This window comes from Bos indicus x Bos taurus, chromosome 17 (assembly GCF_003369695.1).
Source record: "Bos indicus x Bos taurus breed Angus x Brahman F1 hybrid chromosome 17, Bos_hybrid_MaternalHap_v2.0, whole genome shotgun sequence".
Taxonomy (NCBI): domain Eukaryota; kingdom Metazoa; phylum Chordata; class Mammalia; order Artiodactyla; family Bovidae; genus Bos; species Bos indicus x Bos taurus.
The window spans coordinates 33,031,967-33,056,529 of NC_040092.1; the positions used below are offsets into that span (position 1 = coordinate 33,031,967).

The 24,563-nt window shown below is 39.7% G+C and overlaps 1 protein-coding gene across 21 annotated transcripts in view; it reads left to right on the forward strand.

Annotated features, from left to right (window-relative positions):
* RAPGEF2 (Rap guanine nucleotide exchange factor 2) overlaps nucleotides 1-24,563 on the forward strand; it is a 270,343-nt gene that overhangs the window by 157,626 nt on the left and 88,154 nt on the right. For 2 of the 21 annotated variants that reach the window (XM_027567264.1, XM_027567268.1), the window contains exon 1: nucleotides 15,516-16,217. The exons of 14 other annotated variants lie outside the window; for them this stretch is intronic. In XM_027567264.1, the coding sequence (XP_027423065.1) occupies nucleotides 16,158-16,217 (60 nt within the window). In that variant the 5' untranslated portion in view covers nucleotides 15,516-16,157. Of the gene's footprint in view, nucleotides 1-15,117; nucleotides 15,298-15,418; nucleotides 16,218-24,563 lie in introns of those variants that run through there. 5 more of the 21 variants (XM_027567272.1, XM_027567266.1, XM_027567265.1 and 2 more) reach the window with 5 other exon arrangements.

The window sequence follows — 24,563 nt, forward strand, 5'->3', positions numbered from 1 at the left end:
GACTATATTTTACAAAACAGAAAAAACATAAGAAGAGTGGTGGTGTTTTATAGTTTTATGAATCTGTTTAATATCTGGCCTAATGGAACACATCTGGATTCTCATATCTGCTTCTGTTTTCAGTCTGTTGTGATGTTGTTCTTTGGGTTAAAGTGTATAAAGTATGGAAAGGGAGGAACGTTTTAACAGCTTCTTCAAATAATTTTACTGTTACACTCCATCAAAATTTGACAAGTGGTAGTTCCTCAAAGGTTCCATTGCCATGAGGAATATAACACCCTGTCAATAAACTTTTAAAACTTGTTGTCCTTACTGACACATGGAATAGGTCTTTCCACTTATGTGTGATTTTATAATATCATGCATTGGTCGTTAAATTTAGGTCTTCTGAATTTTGGCATGTTATACAATATTTTAAAAAATACCATGTTTATTAATAACACTACCAGTCTCATTTTAAAAGGCCTTAATTATTGGGAAACTGTAAAGCTTATGGTATTGGATATGTTTTCCCAACATCTAATTTTTACTTGAAAGCTAAAATTTTATCCTTGGCAAAGTTCTATAAGCCATTTTCCTCAAGGTGACAAGCTCAGTTTGTTCACTTAGAAGAAAATATGGGCCACGTACCCAGTTTTGAGTAACCCCAGCTTGTCCATTTTGTCTTCTTTCACATAAAATTAGTTTTCATGGAAAACCAAGTGCAGGGCCCTTCTGAGAGCAGTGCCCTTAGACTGTACACCTGCGAGGCTGCCTGTCCTCGTCTCCTGTGAAATTCTTCCCCTTACCTCTTTTTCCTTCTTCCTTAATCCCCATATAGATTCTAGGAGAAAATGGAAAGGTCCCAATCTAACTTGGGGTGGAATCAGAAGAATTTAAAAATGTTTCACATTAAATAATTGTTTTAAATATACTAATTGTAGTGGATGGTTGCCAACAGTTCATTTTGCAGTTACTGTTTGAAAGTGAAAGTGTTAATCACTCAATTGCGTCCGACTCTTGTGATCCTATGGACTGTAGCCCGCCAGGCTCCTCGGTCTTGCCTGGATTTTCCAGGCAAGAATATTGGAGTGGGTTGCCATGCCCTCCTCCAGGGGATGTTCCCGGCCCAGTGATTGAACCTGGGTCTCCTGCATTGCAGGCAGATCCTTTACCAACTGAGCCACCAGGGAAACCCAAAACATAAAAGGTAGATGTTTTTTACTTTATTTGTTTAGCATTTCTCATTTAGAGCATTTTTCTCCTTAGGAATTTTATTTTGGGGTCTCCCCAGAAAGTTCTGTGACTCCTCTTCCCTATTAAGATAATTATGAGCCATTATGTGAAATTACAACATATTTAAAATTTTAATGCAAACATTTGTGTGGTATGAAAGTATGATATTGTAACGGTAATGTCACTAGATCACCTTTACAACTTGAATTTTTGGTCTTATGATAATGTTAATAAAACTAGTGTTTGGTGTCCCTAACCACCCCCATACCCTCAGAAAAAGATCATCACCAGGATCTTTTTCTGAAACTATTTCAACACCCTCCTTTGGATGATTAATACTTAATGTTCAGGATAATCTATTACAAATTGTTTCAGTTTGATAGTGCAAAATAAATAAACAGTACCTAGCAGTGTATTTAAAACTTCTCAAAATTTCTTACTAGTTTTCTAGAATTCTGTGTTTATCCTCTAGTTTTTCTTCTTTTTTTTTCTTACTGGCTTCCTTTTTCTTTTTTGGTCTAAATCAGTATGCCATCTTCACTCTTGTCCTGCTTATGTTAAGACACCTGCGGCTAGTTTCTTTTGTCTTCACAAGATTTTCTTCTCATGGTTGTGCTATAATTCAATGCAACTCAGTAATCATCTGCTCCGGCAAGATGTCTGAAAGGGTAGCACTGTCTTTGGGAAGGGGCTGGAAGTTTTCCCTGCTCCTGACTTTGAGATGGTGGATTTGCCCTGGTAAGAGCTGGAGTGTCTGTCTACATGTGCCTTCCCTATAGGGTCATTGGTCACTGCATCGCTTCTTGCTTAGAGAAATTTCCCCTTTAGCTGACTGTCCCACTTTCTTCCTTATTGCATTTTTTCCTTTATTGTAAATAACATGCTTTCTAGTAGTTTGTATAATAATTTTTAAGTTTATTTTTTATTTAAGTATAGTTGAATTTACAATGTTGTGTTAATTTCTGTTATATAGCAAAGTGACTCATATATATATATATATACATACACATATACACATACACACACACACACACATTCTTTTTCATATTCTTTTCCATTATGGTTTATCACAGGATATGGAATATTGTTCCCTGTGTTATACAGTAAGACCTTTTTGTTTATCCATCCTGTGTATCAGGGGTCCTCAACCCCCCAGGCCATAGATCGCTACCGGTGGCCTGTTAGGAACCCAGCTGCACAGCAGGAGGTGAGCAGCAGTTGAGCCAGTGCCACTTGACCTGTGTTTACAGCTGCTCCCCGTTGCTCACGTTACCATCTGAGCTCTGCCTTCTGTCAGATCAGCAGCAGCATTAGATTCTCATAGGATTATGAACCCTAACGTGAACTGCGCATGCGAAGGATCTAGGTTGTGTGCTCCTTATGAAAATCTAATGTCTGAGGACCTGAGGTGGAGCTGAGGTGGTGATGCTAGCGCTGGGGAGTGGCTGCAAATACAGATGATCATTAGCAGAGAGATTTGACCTCACAGAGACAGTTATAAATCAGTTGCTTGCAGACTCACATCAAAACCCTATCAGTGAGTGGCAAGTGACAACTGTATAATTATTTCATTATATATTACAATCTAATAATAGTAGAAATAAAGTGCGTAAGAAATGTAGTGCGCTTGAATCATTCTAAAACTGCCCTACTCACCACCCCCTGAAACCATCACCCCCCCGACCCCGCCCCATCTCCGTCAGTCCATGGAAAAATTGTCTTCCATAAAAACACTCTCTGGTGCCAAGAAGATTGAGGACTGCCACTGTATATACTAGTTTGCAGCTGGTAGTCTCAAACTCCCAGTCCTTGCCTCCTCCCCCTTGGCAACCGCAAGTCTGTTCTCTATGTTTTGATTCTGTTTCTGTTTCATAGATAGATTCGTTGTGTCATATTTTAGACTCCACATAAAAGTGATACCATATGGTAATTGTCTTTCTCTGTCTGACTCACTTCACTTAGTATGATAATCTCTAGTTGCATCCATGCTGCTGCAAACGGTATTATTTCATTCTTTTTTTTTTAGCTGCATGTATAAATATTTTATTAGTTTTGGGTTTTATCTTTAAAAAGTCCACTGGATTGAATCGTGTGTTTTAAAACTTTGGCCCAGCAGGTTTTTTTGTTTGTTTTTTGCTTTACCTCCTTGAAAAAACATTACCTGTAAAATAACATGCCATCAAGAAAAATAGGTTTTCTTATACATTTGCTCCAGGGCAGTCTTTTAGTAAGCATTTCATGTGACACACTGTACATTTTGCTTATGTCCACCACACTGTTGACTAATCAGGATGATTTCTGAGGGTCATTTCTTCTTTCTGATTTCTTTTTTCTTCTATCCCAGTTTGTCTTGGAGGTCAAGTGTAGAATGAATGAGTGAATTCTACTTACTCTGTTTAGTGTTTCATGATAAGATTTATGTTTATGTGTTAATACCATGAACTGCTACTGTGTAGTATGATCAAGAGATATAATTGTCCATAAATGTGATTCATCTGGCCAGTTGTGAGTTGTTTTAACAATTGTAGTTACCTGGTATTGATATGTACAAATAAATATTATAATTATAATATTTTTCTTTAAAAATATCTGCATGGTAGTAATTGAAAATTTCAAAGCACAACTAAAATATGAATAGGTAAAGTACTCTGTGTTTTTAGTTTTTAAGGAGAGGAAGAAAGTAGATGTGTGGTTTGGGCTTTGTTTGTTTATTCATTTAGTTATGGAAAGAAAAATTGAATATTGTTATCTTAAGCTCCCCTGGTCATATTGGGAGGCTGGCTTCTTTTTCAAGGGGACATTTAAAGAATTTCTATGGCACCTAAAATATCTTCTATATTGAGACCATCTCTTCTATATTTAATTATTTTCCAGGCAAATTAACTTGGAAGCATTTCCTGTCTGGAATATATTTAATTACATCAGACAGGCAGTCACAGTTCTATTCCTGGTCATGAAGTCCATTGATGAATTCTGCCTTCTAGAAATACTGTTATTTTCTTGTAGAGTGAAGATTATTGAACCATTATGAAAACTCATACATATTGATATTTATTTGAAAACAGATTAAAAAAATGAAAATATGTTTGTTAAAAATTAAATTTCCTGAAGAGTCAGCAGAGGCTTCAGAAGCAGATAGTATCTCGTATGCTAGTGCATACCTTTTGCACCACATATATGCTGTTTAGTAGGTCCTCAGCAGTCTTGTGGTTCTGTACTGAGGTCTTTGGGTCAAATTCCCAGAATTAGCATGAGTTAACATCACTAGGAGAGACATCACAGGTCCACCTGCATTGACAGTTCTACATAAGCATATATGCCATCTGTATAACATTAATTAATGGGTTGCCCAAACCTTGAGTGCCAATGAATTTTTCGATTTTCTTGGAAGGAATAAAGTTGACCCTTATTGAATACTTATGACATTCACCAGTCAGCTGGGTGTTTTTCTCCTGATTACTTACTAAGTTTTGCTTGCACTGGGTCTTCGTTGCCGTGTGCAGGCTTGCTATAGTTTGTAGAGTGGAGCTGCTTTCTAGTTGCAGTGAGCGAGCTTCTCTCTGTAGCGGCTTCTCCTGTTGTGCAGCACAGGCTCCAGGTACACGGGCTTGCTTAGTTGCAGCACGAAAGCTCAGTTGTTGTGGTGTGCAGCTCTGGGGCATGAGGGCTTCAGTAGCTGTGACTTGAATGCTCAACACAGGCTCAGTAGTCATGGTGCACAGGCTTAGTTGCTCCAAGGCATGTGGGATCTTCCCGGACCAGGAATTGAACCCATGCCCCCTTCACTGCCCACCAGTGATAGGAGTCTATCATCTCTACCACTAGGACCGTCCATCGACTGGGTGTTTTTTCACATATTTTCTCAATCTTTCTGCAGTTTTGAACGCTTGGTGATGGTGTCTCCACTGTTAGGAGATAAGCATCCTAAGGTCAGAGGTATCGGGTAATGTGTTCAGTGTTCATGGTCACACAGATAGAGTTGAACAAAGACATAGGTCTTTTGTGTCCCTGGTACATGAAATTCCTTATTTTTTAAAATGAATTTAACATATATTGCTTTTATGTAACTTAAATTTTAAATTTGCTCTAAAAGATATATCTCAAATACTTCAACCACCTTAGATGCCTACAGTTTAAGTACCTTTAAAAGAAATAGACTGGAGCATAGAACGTCCACTGTAGCTGAGGCTGAAGCTCCAATACTTTGGCCACCTGATGCGAAGAGCCAACTCATTGGAAAAGACCTTGATGCTGGGAAAGATGGAAGGCAAAAGGAGAAGGGGGCGGCAGAGGATGAGATGGTTACATAGTGTCAGCGACTCAATGGTCATGACTTTGAGCAAACTCAGGGAGATAGTGAAGGACAGAGGACCTTGGCATGCTACAGTCCATGAGGTCACAAAGAGTCAGACATGATTGAACAGCAGCAACAAGAATATCCACTGCTATAGGTGCTGGCTGATTGATCAGTTTTTTGTTGCTGTTGTTGCAATTAGATGTTTTCCCTCTTTGAACCATGCATCTCTCATTAGGAAAGCAAACCATTCCTGGCCTGCCCCCACCCCCCAACCCCGACCCCTGCTATTTAGCTGGAGAAGGCAGTGGCACCCCACTGCAGTACTCTTGCCTGGAAAATCCCTTGGACGGAGGAGCCTGGTGCGCTGCAGTCCATGGGGTCCCTAAGAGTCGGACACGACTGAGCGACTTTACTTTCACTTTTCACTGTCATGCATTGGAGAAGGAAATGGCAACCCACTCCAGTGTTCTTGCCTGGAGAATCCCAGGGACGGTGGAGCCTGGTGGGCTGCCGTCTATGGGGTCGCACAGAGTTGGGCACAACTGAAGCAACTTAGCAGCAGCAGTAGCAGCTTCATTCTAATACAGAAATGGGTTTTCACTGGCAACTAGTACCATTTCATAACAAAGGATGACTGTGTGATTAATTAGTGTATTTTAAAAGTTAGATCCACTTAAGCCAAATCTTTCTTAAAGATCTTTTGTAAAAAGTATGACTTTCTAATGAACCAAAACAGTTCTTAAACTGTCTAAAAATAATGATTCTTTTAGAGATAAAAACACTGCCACAAAATTGTGTATGAGAAAATATTGGTAGTGTTTTGGTAGTAGTTAAGACTATTGTGCCTTCTATAAAACTGATCGTCTAGTTATATACAGCTTTTAATAATTCAAATTATTGCTACCATTAAGAGAAACACCTTTTACTTACATTTTTCTAGGTTTGACAGCATTTAATTTGCAAATGAAGGGATGTTAACAAGAAAACCTTTAAACTATCGTCCAATTATCACTATAATTTTTTTTTTAAAGTAAGGACATTTTAATATTTCCTTAACAGCTGCCAAAGTAGGAGGACAAAGATCTCAGAATAAAGGAAAGTTGCCACCAGGAAATCTTATCCCATGATAGATTCATTTTCATTCAGATGGTCTTCTCTATCTTATTACCTGTCTCTTCTTATCACCCCCATCTTGCTACCAGCTAATGTTTGGAAACTGCCATGTTAGGTAAGATAACTTTAAGAACCTAAAAGGATTTTAGGAATCTGCCAGCAAACCACTTAATACAATTTATTTTTTTTCCTATGTAATCACTGACATTCATCCTTTGCTTTTATTATATTTTTATTAATAATTACACTTAGCACTGATATTTGTGAGATTCCATACGTAACAATGTGTCAAAATTGCACACTACTGCTTGGTACAAAGAAAGTTTTGTAAATCATACCAGTTATAGTTTATTGTAGGAAAAGCCTTATTATTCAGAAATTTTCCTCACGCTTAGCTGAAATCTGCCTCTCTATAATCTTAGTTTAGGCTTCTTGAAGGTTCTAGATATCTCTTAAAGCAGCACAAATAAATATTCATATTCCATTTTCCTGTAACTGTGCTTCAGGACACCCTGCTTTGTTCAGCCTGTCATCTAGGTTAAACATTCCTAACTTCTTGTAACTTCTCCGACACCTTAGCATCTGGATTTTCTGCTGTTCGAATGTGATAACAAGTTACTCATTATCTCTCCTGATGTCTATATGGGTTGCTGTCAGTTACATGAAGTTGTGCAACTTCATCTTCTCCTATCCTAGCTACAGCAGACCTTACTGTGTCCCCACTGTGCGCCTTATATGTCTGATAATGTAACTTGAGATTATATTACGGTTTCCAGACATTGTGGAGCTCACTTTTGCAGATAACCTTTGCCACCTCCTACCCCGCCATGAATTTTTCCTCTAGCCTGGTCTTCCCTATTTTATGTTAATACTTGTATGAATGACATTTGGATGGTGTACATTTTAAGCTGTTGAATTTATTTATTTATTATTTTTTTAAATTAAATTTTTTTTTTAAATTTTATTTTTAAACTTTACATAATTGTATTAGTTTTGCCAAATATCAAAATGAATCTGCCACAGGTATACATGTGTTCCCCATCCTGAACCCTCTTCCCTCCTCCCTCCCCATACCATCCCTCTGGGTCGTCCCAGTGCACTAGCCCCAAGCATCCAGTATCATGCATCGAACCTGGACTGGCATCTCGTTTCATACATGATATTTTACATGTTTCAATGCCATTCTCCCAAATCTTCCCACCCTCTCCCTCTCCCATAGAGTCCATAAGACTGTTCTATACATCAGTGTCTCTTTTGCTGTCTTGTACACAGGGTTATTGTTACCATCTTTCTAAATTCTATATATATGCATTAGTATACTGTATTGGTGTTTTTCCTTCTGGCTTACTTCACTCTGTATAATAGGCTCCAGTTTCATCCACCTCATTAGAACTGATTCAAATGTATTCTTTTTAATGGCTGAGTAATACTCCATTGTGTATATGTACCACAGCTTTCTTATCCATTCATCTGCTGATGGACATCTAGGTTGCTTCCATGTCCTGGCTATTATAAACAGTGCTGCAGTGAACATTGGGGTACACGTGTCTCTTTCCCTTCTGGTTTCCTCAGTGTGTATGCCCAGCAGTGGGATTGCTGGATCATAAGGCAGTTCTATTTCCAGTTTTTTAAGGAATCTCTACACTTAGACTTGCTGGTTTTCATCTACTCTTTTCACCTGTCAAGTTAATTAAAACACGTAATTTTGTCATTTAGCAAGTTGGACATATTTTTTGGTTGCACAACTATCCTGTGTCTATTTCCTCATTATACAGCTGGTGTAATAGTGGGTTGCCCCTAAAGTTCATTCGTTCGAGGAATACATTGTTCAATACAGTTCTTAGTGAAAATGGAAAATGTGTCTTTTATTTTTTACTTAAAACTGAACACACTTTTTGTTGTTTTCAGTCACTAAGTTGTGTCCAACTCTTTGCGACCCCATGAACAGCATGAATGAACTTCTCGGTGAATCCAATAACATTTCACAGGTTACTTTTGAAAAAGTTTAAGTGGAATCATGCATTCATTCTTCACTTAAACAATTACTATGTGTTAAGTAGTAGAGATAAAACATAATTTATCATTAACATATCAGACAAATAAAATGTGTATGGTCCCTGGCTTCAACTAATTTACATTCCAGTTTGTGGTCAGTATTTCTCCTTTTGTTGAATAGAAATAGATAATTAGCAATGTATTGTGCTCATGCAAACATACTAATCATAATGGAATAGGTTACATGCCAAATTACTAATAAAGACAACAATTGCCATTTATATTTGGAGTAGTGTTGCTCTGTGAAATACTGCAGTCAGGAGCCCACTTTGAGGCCTTGTCCTTAGAAAAAGCAGTGAAATGATTACAGTTACAAGGGTTCTGCCTTTGAACTTGAGCAATTTGAGATGAAGTTTGGTCTTTTCTTAAAACAGGTTCTAGAGAGTGAGGTAAGCTTTATGAAATCGGCTGTTGAAGTCTGTTCATTTTTCAAATAAGTGCATTTTGAAAAGCTCCATTCTGTGTGTTGGAATTTCTTACTTGCTTACAGACTTCTGTATTTTTTCGTTTGTCTCTATGTCTCCATTTCATGCCATTTTTTTTAGGCCATGCTGTGCAGCTTGCAGCATCTTGGTTCCCGGACCAGGGATTGAACCCCTGCCGTGGCAGTGAAAGTGCTGAGTCCTAAACGCCTGAAGTTTATATATCTTGAAAGTATATCTGGCTTGAGCATATATCTTTTTTGAGCTCATAATTAGACTCTTTCTGATAATAAGTGCTAAGTCAAGTAATGGTTCCAAGTATTTTCTAAAGCCTGCATTAAACCAAACTCAGATATTTACTCAGCAGTTATTACGTTAGGCATAGTGTCGATATCTCTCATTTTATTTCATAAATTATTTTAAACAAAGAACCTAAAGTTCCTTTTTATTGGTCAAAGTAGAAGAAATAAAAAATTGTAGCCCAGATTTCCTCTGTGGGAAGGATGTATGTGTGGGACCTGTCTGAAGTTTGCCCAAAGGTGGACTAGATTATGTGAAATCAACATTTCTTTCTTTTTTTTCAAGAAAGAAATGATAATACTAATGGGATATATTGGGTTTAGGAAAAGAGAAGTGAAACTTTGACCATACCTAGCACAGTTTTGCATTGGCTTGGTGCTTATGGATTTGGTGTGGTCGTATAGAAAATAGCATTTTAAAATGGCATTTCTTTGATGAACAATAAAACATTAGGATTTATGTTTATAAAATTTTATGTTTCCAATATTGAAGAATAAATTCTTCCTTCCTTTCCAACAGATTTTCTCCAACCTCTGTAGTTTTTCCTCTGAGGAAGGGAGAAGAGAGGAAAAAAAAATGGCCAGAGGATAGTGGATAAGTAAAATAAATGATATTAGAAACGTAGTTTCTATTTTATCTTCTTCCAAACTACTAACTGTGTAATCTTATACACTTTATTTTTCTGTGAAAGATGAATACATTATTTTTTTGTTTCCCTTGGGTTTTGACCAAGCTTAATTAAATGTTTGTAAAGCACTTGGAGATCTATGGATAGCACTGTAGATATTATAAATAAATAAACGCATATTAATCCTAAATGTGGTTAATGATTACTGAGAAGAGCAGACCATTTTTCTCAACTTCATAGTAGTTAAAAGGGAATACTGTAGGTAGAAAAAAGTATAAGTGAATATGATGGTTTTACATTTAGCGTGGAGATTTACATTAAGTGATTTCTTGATGTGTATGTAATCTCTATCTTTTGGGTCATTGTTACTGATGTGGCTCAGTGGTAAAGAATCTGCCTGCCAGTACAAGAGACACAGGAGACATGGGTTCATGGGTTCAGTCCTGGGTCAGGAAGAGCCCCTGGAGAAGGAAATGGCAACCCACTCCAGTATTCTTGCCTGGAAAATTCTATGGACAGAGGAGCTTGGCAGGCTACAGTTCATGGAGTCACAAAGAGTCGAACGTGACTAAGCATGTATGCACACAGACGTTCTCAACACAGGCAGAAAGTTGTTACCTGGTCTTTTTTCAGTAGCTGAATCTATTGAGTGCTATTTGCTAAACCTTGATGGTTAAGAAATAGGGTAAGTATAAGTAAATTCAGCCTAAGTGTGATTTTTTTCTTATTTGTGTAAAATCTGTAATACTGGGTTCTCTTAAATCTTCATATTTTCTGTTTGGCATATCATAACCTGGTGTAATTAAATTTCTGTGTACAAGGTAGTATGGATAGTAGAATTTCAGTACTGCCATCGTGTGTTTTTTAAAATGTGGAGGTTGTAGGCGTGGAGCCAGCTTGGGAGAGAAATCACAGCAGTCTTAGCACAAAAAAACATCCAGTGCCTGAGGACGTGTGATTCTGACTTCATCTACCAGGGTCCCTGATGAGCTTAGTTTCCTCTTTAAGAGAAGTGACAGGTTTTTCCACCAAGACAAGCAATGTGAAACTTTCTTCCTAAGGTCAGCGGCCACCAGCATGGCGGTCATTTGACTTAATCTTGGAGAGGGGCTTCTGTCCTCTGAACCTGTGGGACATGGGCTAGATGGTGAGCGTCGTGTGACTTGATCATTTAGTTCTTGAGTTGACATTGACTTTCTGTGTGTGTGTGTGTGTAGTAGTAGTAGCGGTGGTGGTGGTTTTAGTAGTAAAATACACATAATGTTTAAATTGATCATTTTAACCATTTTAAGTGTACAGTTCAGTTGCGTTAAGTACATTCACCTTGTTATGCAACCATAATCGTCCATTTCTAGAATGTTTTCCTCTTACCAAACTGAAACTCTGTACCCATTGAACATAACTCCTCATTTCTCCCTTCTCCCAGCCCCTCCCAACAACCATTCTCCTTTCTGTCTATGAAGTTGATTATTCTGGGTGCTTCGTGTAAGTGGAATCATCCAGTGTTTGTCTTTATGTGAGTAAATGATTTGCTTAGCGTAGTATCTTCACGGTTTTTCCTTGCTGTAGCTTGTGAAGAATCTTGGTCTTTTTAAAACTGAATATCCCATCATATGTATAAATTATACCATGCTTTATATATACATTCATTCATAGGTGGATACTTGGTTTGCTACTAGCTTTTACTTTTTTTCTTTCAAGGTTTTATTTTTTTAGAGCAGTTTTAGGTTTACAGAAAAATTGAGAAAAAGGTACAGAGATTTCACAGATATCTCTTCCTCCATAGATCATAGTCTTACTCACCAAAATGGTACATCCTTTTTTAAAACCAAGGATGAGCCTACCATATTCATGCAAAGTCCTTAGCTTACCTTAGGGTTCAATCCTGATGTTGTGCAGATGGGTTAGGACAAATGTATAGTGAGACATGTGTCCATCATTTTAATATCATACAGAGTATTTTCTCTGTCCTAAAAGTCTCCTCTCTGTCCTAAAAGTCTTCTGTGCACCACCTCTTCATTCTAGCTGCACCCCGTCACTCCCACCTGCAACCCCTGATCTTTTACTGTCTCTGTAGTTTTGCCTTTTCCAGAATGTCATATAGTTGGAATCATACAGTACGTACCCTCTTGAGATTGGCTACTTTCACGTGGTAATACGCACTTAATGTTTCTCTTTGTCATTTCATGGCTTCGTAGCTGGTTGCTTTTCATGTTGAATGTTATTTCACTACCTTGACATACTACAGTCTATTTATACATTTATCTACTAAAGGACATCTTGGTGTGGCTTCCAAGTTTTGGCACTTAGGAATAAAATAGCTTAAATATCTGTGTGCAGGTTTCCATGTGGACATGGACATATGTCTTCCACTGCTTTGGTGCACATCAAGGAGTGAGTTGCTGGATCGTCAGATAGAAGCACGTTTAGTTTTGTTAGAAACCACACTGCCTTCCAAAGTGGCGAACCATTTTGCCTTCCTATCTACAGTGATTCAGAGTTGCTGCTGCTCCGTCTCCTCACCAGCGGAGGTGCTGTTATCAGTGCTCTGGATTTTGCCCATCCTAATAGGTGTGTAGCAGTATCTCATGGTTGTTTTGATTTGCATTTCCCTGATGATATGAGATGTGGATCATCTTTTCATGTCCTTATTGCCATGTGTACATCTTCTTGATGAGGTTTCTATTAAGGTCTTTGGCCCATTTTTAAATCAAATTTTATGTTATTGTTGAGTTTTTTTGTCCTTTGCACATTTTGGACAAGTCCTTTATCAGATGTCTTTTGCAAATATTTTTTCCCAGTCTGTGGCTTGTCTTCTAGTTCTCTTAATATTGTCTTTTAAAGAGCCAAAGTTTTTAATTTTACGGAAGTCCAGCTTATTTATTATTTCTTTCATGGATCGTGTCTTTGGTGTTGTGGCTAAAAAGGCAGTAGTGTACTCAGGGTCATTTCTTCCTGTCTTGTAGGAGTTTTATAGTTTTGCATTTTGCATTTAGGTCTGTGTTCCATTTTGAGTTAATTTTTGTAGACAGTGTAAGGCCTGTTTCTAGATTATTATTATTATTTTGCGTGTGGATGTCTATTTGTTCCAGCACCATTTGTTGAAGAGACTATCTTTGGTCTATTGCATTGCCTTTTCTCCTTTGTCAGATATCAGCACTGACTACTTTTAAGTAGTTTATCTGTCTGTTATAGAAAGATATTTGGTATTTTGATAGAGACTGGTTTACAGGATCAAATATGATCTTGTCAGTGTCCATTCCTAGTCACTGAGGATTTCATTCATTCAAAAACCATGTAGCATGCTGTACACTGCAATATCAGGGGCACAGAGGCAAGCATGATGCCAGTCCTCATAGACAAGGGCGTGTAGCAGGGTAAGCACATACTAACTGCTCAAATAATTAAGTGTAAGGTCACAGCATGGCAGAGAAGGGATCCACAATATGGTGGTAAACTTGAGGGCGTTTCACCAGGGTGTTGGGAGGGGTGGAGTAGGAGTCAGTCCGGATAGAGAGGTCAAGGCAGAGGAAATAGGGTGCAAAAAGGTCCTCTTCCTCTTCAAGGAAGCAGTGGGAAGCCATGGGTTTTCTTGATGTGGAAAAGGGGGCTTAGTGGATTCAGGTGAAATGACCAGCTTTTAGTCTTTAAAATATCTCAGATGTCATTTGTTAAACTGGTTGAGTGGATGAAGTTAGAACTGAACCCAGAGAGTTTCCTAAGGAGACTTCTGTGGTTTTCCAGGCAACAAAATCATGACCGTAGTGTGATGATAGTGATGGAGAGGAAAGAAATCTGAGTTTTAGAGAGAACATCATTACTGGGGTATCGTGGTGGATTGGATGTGGAGAGGGTGTTGAGGGTGACTTGCCAATGTCTCAGTCGTGTCTCAGGACCGTGGCGGTCCTCTGTTGAGAGGGCAGTGGGATGACGGATGATGGAACCAAAGCAGGTGATTCCTCAAGAGGTCAGGTTGTGAAGTGGGGAAGCCACCAGACAGTAGTAGCCTGGTAACCTCAGGAGAATGCAGGATCTCAGCAGGATTTCTAGGTTTGGTTTTGCTTTTGAGATGGGAAGGACCTGACTGGTTCAAAAGTCAGTGTGGAGAACCTCTAGTGGTGAGAGAGAGGTTGAGTATATGTGGGAGAGAAGGGGTAATGGATAATATAAGAAGTCTGTGAACAGGGCATGTCTGGGGGAGGGGGATCCAAAATAGAGATGTGGGGGGCCCGGCTGCCTTCACGTGTGAGGGGAGGAAAGAAGATAAGCGCTGTGGGTGTGGCTTAGGTAGGGAGAGAGGGAAACGGGAGTCAGCAGGCGCCAGCAGCTCCAAAGTCTAGATGTTCCGTATTTATTTTCTGTTATGTCCTCCATTTATGGGTAGAGATGACTGTGAGAAATGGACCAGGGCTTCCAGATTAAGATGTCCACTATAATGCTCTCTTTTCACATAACCTACTTACCTGGGTGGAGTTCAGAGTCTGTGGCAGAATAATACAACCTTATTAAATATTAACTTTCTGCTTCTAAGTTTTTTTTTTTTTTTTAATCCTGAGCAGGTTTATTTTGGTATTATTTGCAAGGTGCTATGTGTGTGTGTGTGTGTGTGCGTGTGCACGCGTATGTATGGGTGTTTGTGAAAAATCACATCTTCTAAATTTGTACAGAGCTTGCATTTTGTGAATTTTTGGTGGTTTCCTATAGCACAGCGATATTTGAGGGTGGGGAAAGTGGTCACATCCATTCTTGTTTCTTCACCTTGGTGAAAAAAATCATATTTTAGTTCAAAGCTGTTCAAGTAAGTCCTTGCTCTGCCTTCCCACCCTGTCTTCAGTGATATTATTTGGAGTCAGCAATCAATGGATTCCACCCCTCTGAGACTTGCTTAACCTACAGCTGCTGATACCACACAGGCAAGAGCACGTTACTTTATCTGAATTGTCCATCGCTGCCTTAATGAGTGAAATGGTTAAGGAGAGGAGGGGGCGAGCCTTAAGGAACGTGTGTACCGTTTGAGCTGAATATTTCAGTGTATATAGGGGAGGGAGGGCGAGAGAGAAATCCACTTACATCACTAGAACTGCATTGACTGTGAGCCTTGCAGGTTAAGAGACAGACTCCAGTGTCTTGCTTTCTGCAGGAAGCAGCAATGCCGCCTGTTTCCTAAGAGGAATTTTTTATTTAGAAAAGGAAGCTTTCTCTCTACCCAGGAAATGGCTTTCCTTGTGCGTTGCTATGCCAACTGCCTGCAGCCATGGTCCTCCAAAGTAAGCACAATAATGTAATTATATTGGTGTATTGCATTCAGACTCCTGCTTCTGAGACTGTGTGTGTGTGTGTGCATGTGCCGTGTTTCTGTTAGTGACTCTTTTGCTGGCAGTCCTGGTTGTGTTGAGTGTGAGGGACAGACATCATTAGATCAAATGTCCATCAGTGTCATGCCGCTCAGATTAATTGTGCAAACTTGGTTAGCGGAGTGGGACAGAGATCACTGGTCACTGCTCCGTCAGCATCACTGGCAGCCAGGGAGGAGGTCCCGATTCACACGCTCTGCCCTGGTTCTTTCTTTCTTCCTCTTTCTTCTTTTTTCCATGGTCGGAGGGGTCCGTACGTGTGATTGCAAATGAGACAAGAGTATTAACAATGCTTGGCTGAATGCTGGAGACTGGTTCCTCCACCACCCTAATATCATTCTGTAGGAAGCCTTTTGGAGGAGAGTCTGTGTGCAGTCAGCCATTTTAGCTTTTTTTTTTTTTTTTCTTTCCTCCTTTTCTTTTGCCTCTTGTTCTTCAGTCTCAGAAATGATCTTGCTCTCGGGGAAGACTGAAAGCTGGATAAGGTTTCCTGGGTCTCGCCATAGCTTGAGATGGTTAGAGTTTCTGTGTTATAAAAATGGAGACCAGCAGGGTCGGGCAGATCCCTTTTCTGGTCCGCAAGTGTGAGGGTTTTCAGCTCACCGGTAGTGAGACTTGAGGCTGCAGCTGACTCTCCTCCTCCTCCTTTTTTTTTTTTTTTTTCTTCTTGCTTTCTGTTTTTTCTTTTAATTCATTGCTGTCAAGGGTGACTTGCCGTCCATGAGAGACTGTTACATGATGTGTAAATTCAGCCCAGCATATGTTTCTTCATTATGAAACCACTAGCAATCCCAGCTAACCATGGAGTTATGGGCCAGCAGGAGAAACATTCAGTAAGTACCTCAAATGCTGCTTGTGCTTCCATCGCACGTCATAGAGAACGGCTTTAAAATGGGGATGATCACTGCTTCTCTTCGAGGGGGGGCAGGGTTTTTAGAGGGTATGACATTCTGCTTGGAGGAGGGAGGGTAAGTTACAGCTGGCTTGTTCTTCCAATTTTATTGTGATTAACAAAATTTTTTTTAAAGCCAAGACCAGTAGTCCACTTAAAGCAAGATCACGAACATTGGTAGATATTGGACGGCTGCTTTTTATAATCAGAAATTAAAGCTTGATAATTCAGCTTTAACTTAATACTTGAATAGTTTCTTAAAAATATTTGCATAGTTGAATTTCATGAGAGATCACTAAAAGGTTATTGGGAACAGGCGTCTGTAGTACGGAATTCACATGTAGGCTTTGGGGGAGGGAGGAGAGCTTTGGCTATTGATTTGGTAATAAAATGATCAGTGAGACTCATCTGACTTCTTAATGTGTATTAACAGGTGATGAGAACATAGGGTTCTTTTTAATGCCACGAGTGTTGCTTCTTTATAATTGATCCCATGAGTCAGCCGTGCATTTGTCATGCTGAAATCCCACAGGCAGCTACTGCTGTTTGCGAGAAACACTTTTCTCTGGTTAATCCCAAGTCCCAGCCTCCTGCTCCAGGAATGCAAGTTCTCACTTTGCTGCCTTCGTATCACCATGTTGGAAGTTTGCTGCCATCACAGTGATTCATATGTGTGTAAATATGTATATTTAACTGTCCCGAATGAAAATGCATATATTTAGGCAGCTTATATAGTCATTAGTCTAAATATTTTTAAAACATCTATTCTTATATCCTGGCATCTGGTGAGTATTCTACTAGAGTATAGGAATTATCTTTTATGTATACTAAAATGGTTGAGATGTTAAACTTCAAAAATGGAGATAAATCACTGAGGCTTTAAAAATGTATAGACAGAAGGCCATGAATTAGAATAGTTAGATGCCTGGATTTGTTTGTCTAATTTGGTTTTGTTCACCATCATGAACAACATTATTAACTAAATCTGAGAGGCTTTCTGGGATCCTGCGAGTGCAGTCCCAGGGTGGGAGCCACGGATGTTCCTGGGCTGTGGCCGTGTTGGAGGCGTGTTATGATGCAGGGCTCGGAGCCCAGCCCCGTCATAATGAGATCCTTGTGGTACCTCGCTAATTAAATCTCTTCGGATCAGATCCAAAAAAAGACCAGCCTTATACTTAATTTCACTAATAAGAAATGTTGTTATAGAGAAGTTGCACTCTGGTTAGATTTTATTAACAGGGCCTCTGACGTGAAGCTGCTCTGCACTCGGGAGTTTTCCAGGGACCAGTAAGCACATTCCTTAAACAGCACTTGAGGAACCTTAGAAGCAAAGTTCAAATCACAGGCTCCTTGTTTACCTTTTTCATGGGTCCTTTCTCAGAATGGAGAGACAGGGTTACTGAAACTAATAATAATATAATTATTTTTTATTTTATTTTATTTTGTCTGTGCTGGGTCTTCACTGAGGCGCGTGGTCTTCTGTAGCAGAGGCACTCAGACTCTCTAGTTGGCTTGTGGGCTTAGTTGTTGCACAGCATATGGCATCTTAGTTCCCTGACCAGGGATTGAACCCACCTTCCCTGCAATGGAAGGCAGATTCTTTACCCACTGAACCATCAGGGAAGTCCCAATAATAATATGATTTTAATTAGCAGAGAAAATTGTTAAACTATTTACTGGTGGGGAAGGAAAAAGTTATGACTACATTTGTGAATATGGTATTACCTGTTCAACCACTCAAACAGTGCATAGAGGCCTGTTCCCAAAAGCATATTTATTTCCTAATAAGTACTTTATGTTTTACTAAATTCCAGGGTAATGCTTTGATAAAAGTAGCCCTAGCCATAAGATTTCTGCGAGTCAAGTGCTGTCTAGAAAACATGTCAGGGGTGTCTCCCATGACACTTCTGTGACAGATTGAAGTCCTGGAGTTCTCTGTCCAGAGCAGCCTCTGGGGCGTGGTTGTCAGGGTCTTGCTACCTGGTCCTCGTTGATGAGGCCTTTGGTTATCTAGGCTCTGCTGGTTAATGAGCGGACTTTTAAGATTTGAATGTTTGCAGGAGTTGAAACAGGAGAATCTTTTAAGATTTTAATTTTGTGCAGGAGTTGAACAGGGGAATAACTTTCCGGCTCTCACATAGTAGGTGACTCAGTAATAGTGGTTGAGCAAACGTGAGTGGGACGCCCCCTTTGCCCTGTGAGGTTTTATGAGGTTTCACAAGGATAATGTCAGAGCTAATTTTAAGTGAGTAAAACTTAGTAATGTCAAAAGTAACTTCCATTTTTTGCCTCTTCAAAAAGTTTGTGGCTGTTAAGTGGCTTTGTTTCTTTGACTTAGAAGGGAGTAAGATGCTGAAAGGCAACACCATTACACTGGGGGCTTTTTTGCTGCAGCTGTGGCTGAGCCCAAGGGGTGAACTCAGTTTCTGTACCTTGTAAGAATCTTTAGGATCTTAGGGGCTTTTTATTCTTGCCCCGTCACACTCTGTGTGTCATCTCAGCTGCTGGCACTTAATAGGTGCACATTAAACATTGTCAGATTTCTCATGTGCATGAGTTTGGAACTAAACCCTTTACACTAGTGTATTCATATGTGTTGTCACCTCTTCTCACTGGTCCTCTCCACCTGGCCAGGCGTGAAGACTGAGGTGAACACCTGGGCGTCACCAAGACCTCGCCTACATCTGGGCTCTCTTCTCACCACCTCATGTTCCCTCTCCAGGGGAGCCTTGTGATCTGAGGAATTTTGACAATAAGAGATTATTAGCATTTTAAAATGTGTGATAAAACTGCATTTCCAATAGACTACTATGGGACACTAGGGGTACAGACTGTTAATAGATGTTATATGAGAAAAGCTTCACAGGCTTAGTAAGTTGGGGGGCATGTGAGGGGTTGTTACTATGTTTATGAGCTGTTCTGCCTTCCACCCTCCTTTTCACCCACTTTGGATGAACTAGCGGGAAGAGGGTTCCTTAAGTGTGCTTTTGAAAGTTATGCCCTATAGACTGACTTGGAAACTTTGTACGTTTTTTTAAATGAGTCAGTTAAAATAAGTCAACTTGATACTACTGAACTGATCATCTGTTTTCCAGTTGCACTTCTTAGTAGAATTATTGATATGTGTAGTGCTCTGTTGGAGAAGACGATGGCACCCCACTCTAGTACTCTTGCCTGGAAAATCCCATGGACGGAGGAGCCTGGTGGGCTGCAGTCCATGGGGTCGCAAAGAGTCAGATATGACTTCACTTTAACTTTTCACTTTCCTGCATTGGAGAAGGAAATGGCAACCCACTCCAGTGTTCTTGCCTGGAGAATCCCAGGGACGGGGGAGCCTGGTGGGCTGCCGTCTATGGGGTCACACAGAGTCAGACACGACTGAAGCGACTTAGCAGCAGCAGCAGTGCTCTGTACTTACAGTAAGTGAGACTTCAGTTGTGATTAAATGATACTTTTAAAAAAGTGGCTGATATAAGAAAATGCCTACTTAAATGCAGGGAATAAACAGTGATAGCTATCATTTATTGAGCACTTGTATGACAGGCACAGTACCACATGCCCTGACTTTATTTTTATAACAACCCTGTAAAGAAAGATTTATTATCACCCTTTTAGATATGCTGAAAATGAGCATTAGAAAGATTAAAAAAATACTTTTCCTCAGGACTAGTAAATGGTGGAGCATCATTGGAGCCCTGGTGTGTCTGATTTCATAGCCCTGCTTTACCCACCACTCTGCCTTGCTTCTCTTTCTATGGCCAAGTTTAATCTAAATCAGTTGTGTGGATTGTGTAGTTATCAGAGCTGATGTGAACTATTGGAATACACAACTTTAAAAAAAGGCTTGCTTTACTCCTGCTACTCTTGTTTCTCCTGGTATGTGTGACCAGGGAAAGTTCATATATTATGATCAAAATTATCTTACAGACTTTTAAAAGCATAGTTTTGTGAAACTATTTGATAGATAATAATACTTCTGTCAACCCGTCACAGAAGGACAAACACTCTATGATTCCACTTATAGGAGGTCTCTAGACCAGTCAGATTCATAGAGACAAAAAGCAGAATGGTGATGTTACAGGTTGGAGGAGGGGGAAGTGGAGACTACTTTTTGTGGGTATGGAATTTCACTTTGGGAAAATGAGAGAGTTCTAGAGGTGGATGGTGGTGACAGTTGCCCAGCATTGTGAGTGTACTTAATGCCTCAGAACTGTACACTTACAGGTGGTTAAAATGGTTAATTTTATGCTTTCTATATTTCACCATAATAAAAGAAAATTAAAATGTTAAAAAAAAATAGTGCTTTGGTGTCTTTCCATGTTGTCTTGAGGCTGGAGTTGGGATGATCAGAAACAGTTCTCATTTGGCCCGATTCCTTTTCCTCCTGCTCCTCGGTGTTTGGTCCTGTTGGGACCAAACAGTTTTAATTGCTGTTTAACTCTTTCAGCATAAACTTGATGCCTCAACTTCGGCTTCCTTTGTAACTTCTGACGGCCTGCCCCTGGCTACCTGTGCTCCATAGGCAGCTCTGACCAGGCTGTTCCACAGCCCCATTTCTGCTCACGACCATCTCTCTGAAGTCCACACTGGCCATGACTCATCTGTAGCCACAAGTCATCATTTTATGAGCCTAAGTTCCTACTGGTCACCAAGGCCCTCTGTAATCTACCTTCTAACTAAGGAGCACGTTTTTTCCCCCACCTGTGCTTTTTTCATTTAGGACAAGATGCTCTGATTACAGACACTAAGGGCTCATTTTCTTTTCTTGCTTCTCAGCCTGCAGTGCTGTGTGCTTGACTTTCATTTGCTCCTTGCTTCTATTCATCTCTGCTTCCTCTGAATGATTTAGTGGCGCTTAATATGTAATTCTTAATTTTATTAATTTTTGTAATTGGTTTGGTCTTTACAGTTAGATGAGACATTGTATCTCGGAGTGAATTATCCACCTTCCTGGTACCAGGTGTGAAGGATACAGTTGGAATGAAAAACAGTTTATCAGCTGTTGAGAGTACAGAATAGAGAGGCTTTTCTAGGATGGAAGAGTCACAAGTGAGGCTTCCAAGGGTATGAGGAATTAGAAGGTTATGAGAAAAACAATGAGATCATCACTGTTGGAATGGATTATGTCAGGGAGAATAGGGCAATACAGGTGGCAGAGGAAGGTGTTAACCTGACAAATGAATGGCCATAATATGCAGGTCCAGCAAAGGAGTTAACCAACCACCTCCTTCCCGACTCCCAACTGTCTGTCTTTAACTAGAAAAGAGCTAAGAAAACTTAATTTTTAAAAAATTGCTTTTATCCTACCATGACAGTCTGACCTTGTCTATAAACACTGGATAGAGTGTCTTTTTAATAATTTTACTGATGCATTTTCCTTAGCAGTGTGGAAGATAGTGCTGAGATTAATCATAGCTGTTAGACGATGCCTCTTTTGGGTTAAGATTCCACCTCTTCTTTATCTGATCTTCATTTTGTCTATTATGACAGATATATTTCCTGAGATGAAATAAACTTATCTCTTGGGGGAGGTTTTCCACTGTGCTAGCTCACAGAGGCCTGAGAGGAAGCAATATACTATTGTTTTATTCAAGGACAAGGTCATCTTGTCTTGGATTTGGGCCAAGAAAGCCTGGCAACAAATAATAGATCTTTTTACCCTGTTAGAAGTAAAGAAATATATTGTAGGGACTTGCCAGTGCATTGTATACACTGCTTATGTGTGTGAGATTGAAGAAAGCTCTGTCCCATTGTAGGACGTATTAAAGAAAAATGCTTACTTTTGGTCAAAAGAAGAAGCATACTTTCCACCTTTGCTTTTAAATATTGTTTAGTAATGACTCATTTAAATACAGACTACATAAAAATAAAACCAATTAAGATTAGTAGGAAAGAGAATTCTCAGAATGCATATTTTTAGAATATCAATTACTTCTTTAATCATGGTAAAATAAAAACTATAGTTTTAATTTCTCATTTAAAATACCATATTTTATATGTTTGAAATGTTGGTATTTAAGCCAAAGTAAATACTCTGTAAATTTGGTCATATAGATATAACTGGAGAAGGAAATGGCAACCCACTCCAGTATTCTTGGCTACAGAATCCTGTGGACAGAGGAGCCTGGTGGGCTGCTGTCCGTGAGGTCTCACAGAGTCGGGCACGACTGAAGCAACTTAGCATGCATGCATGCATGCATTGGAGAAGGAAATGGCAACCCACTCCAGTGTTCTTGCTGGAGAATCCCAGGGATGGAGGAGCCTGGTGGGCTGCTGTCTGTGGGGTCGCACAGAGTCGGATACGACTGAAGCGACTTAGCAGCAGCAGCAGATATAATTATCCCTGAACTATGACCTGAAATTTCTTCAGTCCTTGATTTTGGGCCTGACCATACTCTTAAATATTTTATTCAGGTAATCTGTTTAAGAATTCTTCTAAGAGTGATGACTCAAGTTTTCTTTTTCCTGTGCTTAATAGTCATTTAAAAATTATTTTTATTTAATTTAAATCCTTGATGAAGTACATTTTAGTGCTTACTTTATGTTGTTGTTTAGTCACTAAGTTGTTTCCGACTCTTTTGTGACCTCACAGACTGTAGCCCACCAGGCTTCTCTGTCCATGGAATTTTCCCTGGCAAGAATGCTGGAGTGGGTTATCATTTCCTTCTCCAGGGGATCTTCCCAACTCAAGGATTGAACCCACGTCCCCTGCAGGTGGGTTCTTTACCTCTGAGCCACCAGGGAAGCCCTTACTTTATGTACCTAGTGAAAAAAGTAACTTGTGTATGTAGCAGTCTTTTAAAAACTTTTCCTACTAAAAGCAAATGACCACTTTATCATTATCCACGTATTTTATTTGTATTATGATTTAGTTATGAACTTAAAAAAAATAAGATTTTAAAAACAAAGGAGAATGAGTGTCTGGATGAGAGAAATACCTATGAGAGAAAGTGGGGTGCAAACGTGTGTGTGTGTGTGTGTGTGTGTGTGTGTGTGTGTGTGTGATTTAAATGAAGGTTAGTCAGTGTCCTCCAGGTCTCTGTTAATTTCTTTGTTCTAAGATCTTTACTTCCTCTGACCTCCTTATTTTTCTTCACCATTAAGAAATGGTCTTTATTTTTGGAGACCTGACACATGCTTATGATTGTTTCCATGTACAGTATTAAAATGCCAGGACTATTAGTACTACCTTAGGTGTTACACAGAACGAGTTAAGTAAAAGTGTCTATTTTGGGGAACATAGATAGGAAGCTTGTTCAGAAACACACGAGACCATAAACGCACATTTACACACTAAAGCACGTAGAGAAATGATGTAAGAGAGCTCCCCTCATAAAGTATCCTGTCCTTCTGCAGACCGTGGCACACACTGGCCTCTCAGACCCGAGGTCCCTGGCCCTCCCTTTTCTGCTGGTCTGGAAACACCCTGGCCACATAGGATGGGCCAGTTGTCAGCCTCGGCCATTTCTGCTTGTTGACCAAACCTCTGGAATGGGTCTTTTTAAAAAAATCTTTATTTACTTTTGGCTGTATCGGGTTTTCGTTGCTGCGCGCAATCCTCTTTCTAGTTGTGGCATGTGGGAGTCTTAGTTCCCTGACCGGGGATCAAACCCATGTCCCCTGCATTGGAAGGCGGACTCTTTTTTTTTTTAACTTTTTATTTTGTGTTGGGTTACAAATGATTAACCATGTTGTGGCAATTTGAGGTAAACATTGAGGGGACTCAGCCATATGTATACATGTGTCCGTTCTCTCCCACACTCCCCTCCCATCTAGGCTGCCACATAACATTAAGCAGAGTTCTCTGTGCTCTACAGTAGATCCTTGCTGGTTATCCATTTTAAATATAGCAATGTGTACATGTCCATCCCACACTCCCTAACTATCCCATCTCCTTATCCTGGAAGGCAGGTTCTTAACCACTGGACCACCAGGGAAGTCCCTAGCATGGATCTTTTATGTTAATTATTCTGTGTTCTCTCTGTCTCATATCTGTATCTATCTATCTATACTATATATAGAGCGTACATGAAATATAAGGATGTGCTTTTGTATATGCTCAGGTACGCAGTTGTGTCTGACTCTGTGTGATCCCATGAACTATAGCCCACCAGTCTCCTCTGTCCATGGCATTTTTCAGGCAAGAATTCTGGAGTGGGTTACCATTTCCTCCTCTAAGGGATCTTCCCAATCTAGGGATCAAACTAGTGTTTCCTGTGTCTCCTGTATTGCAGGCAGATCCTTAACCATTGTGCCATCGGGGAAGCCATATATAACAATCAGATCA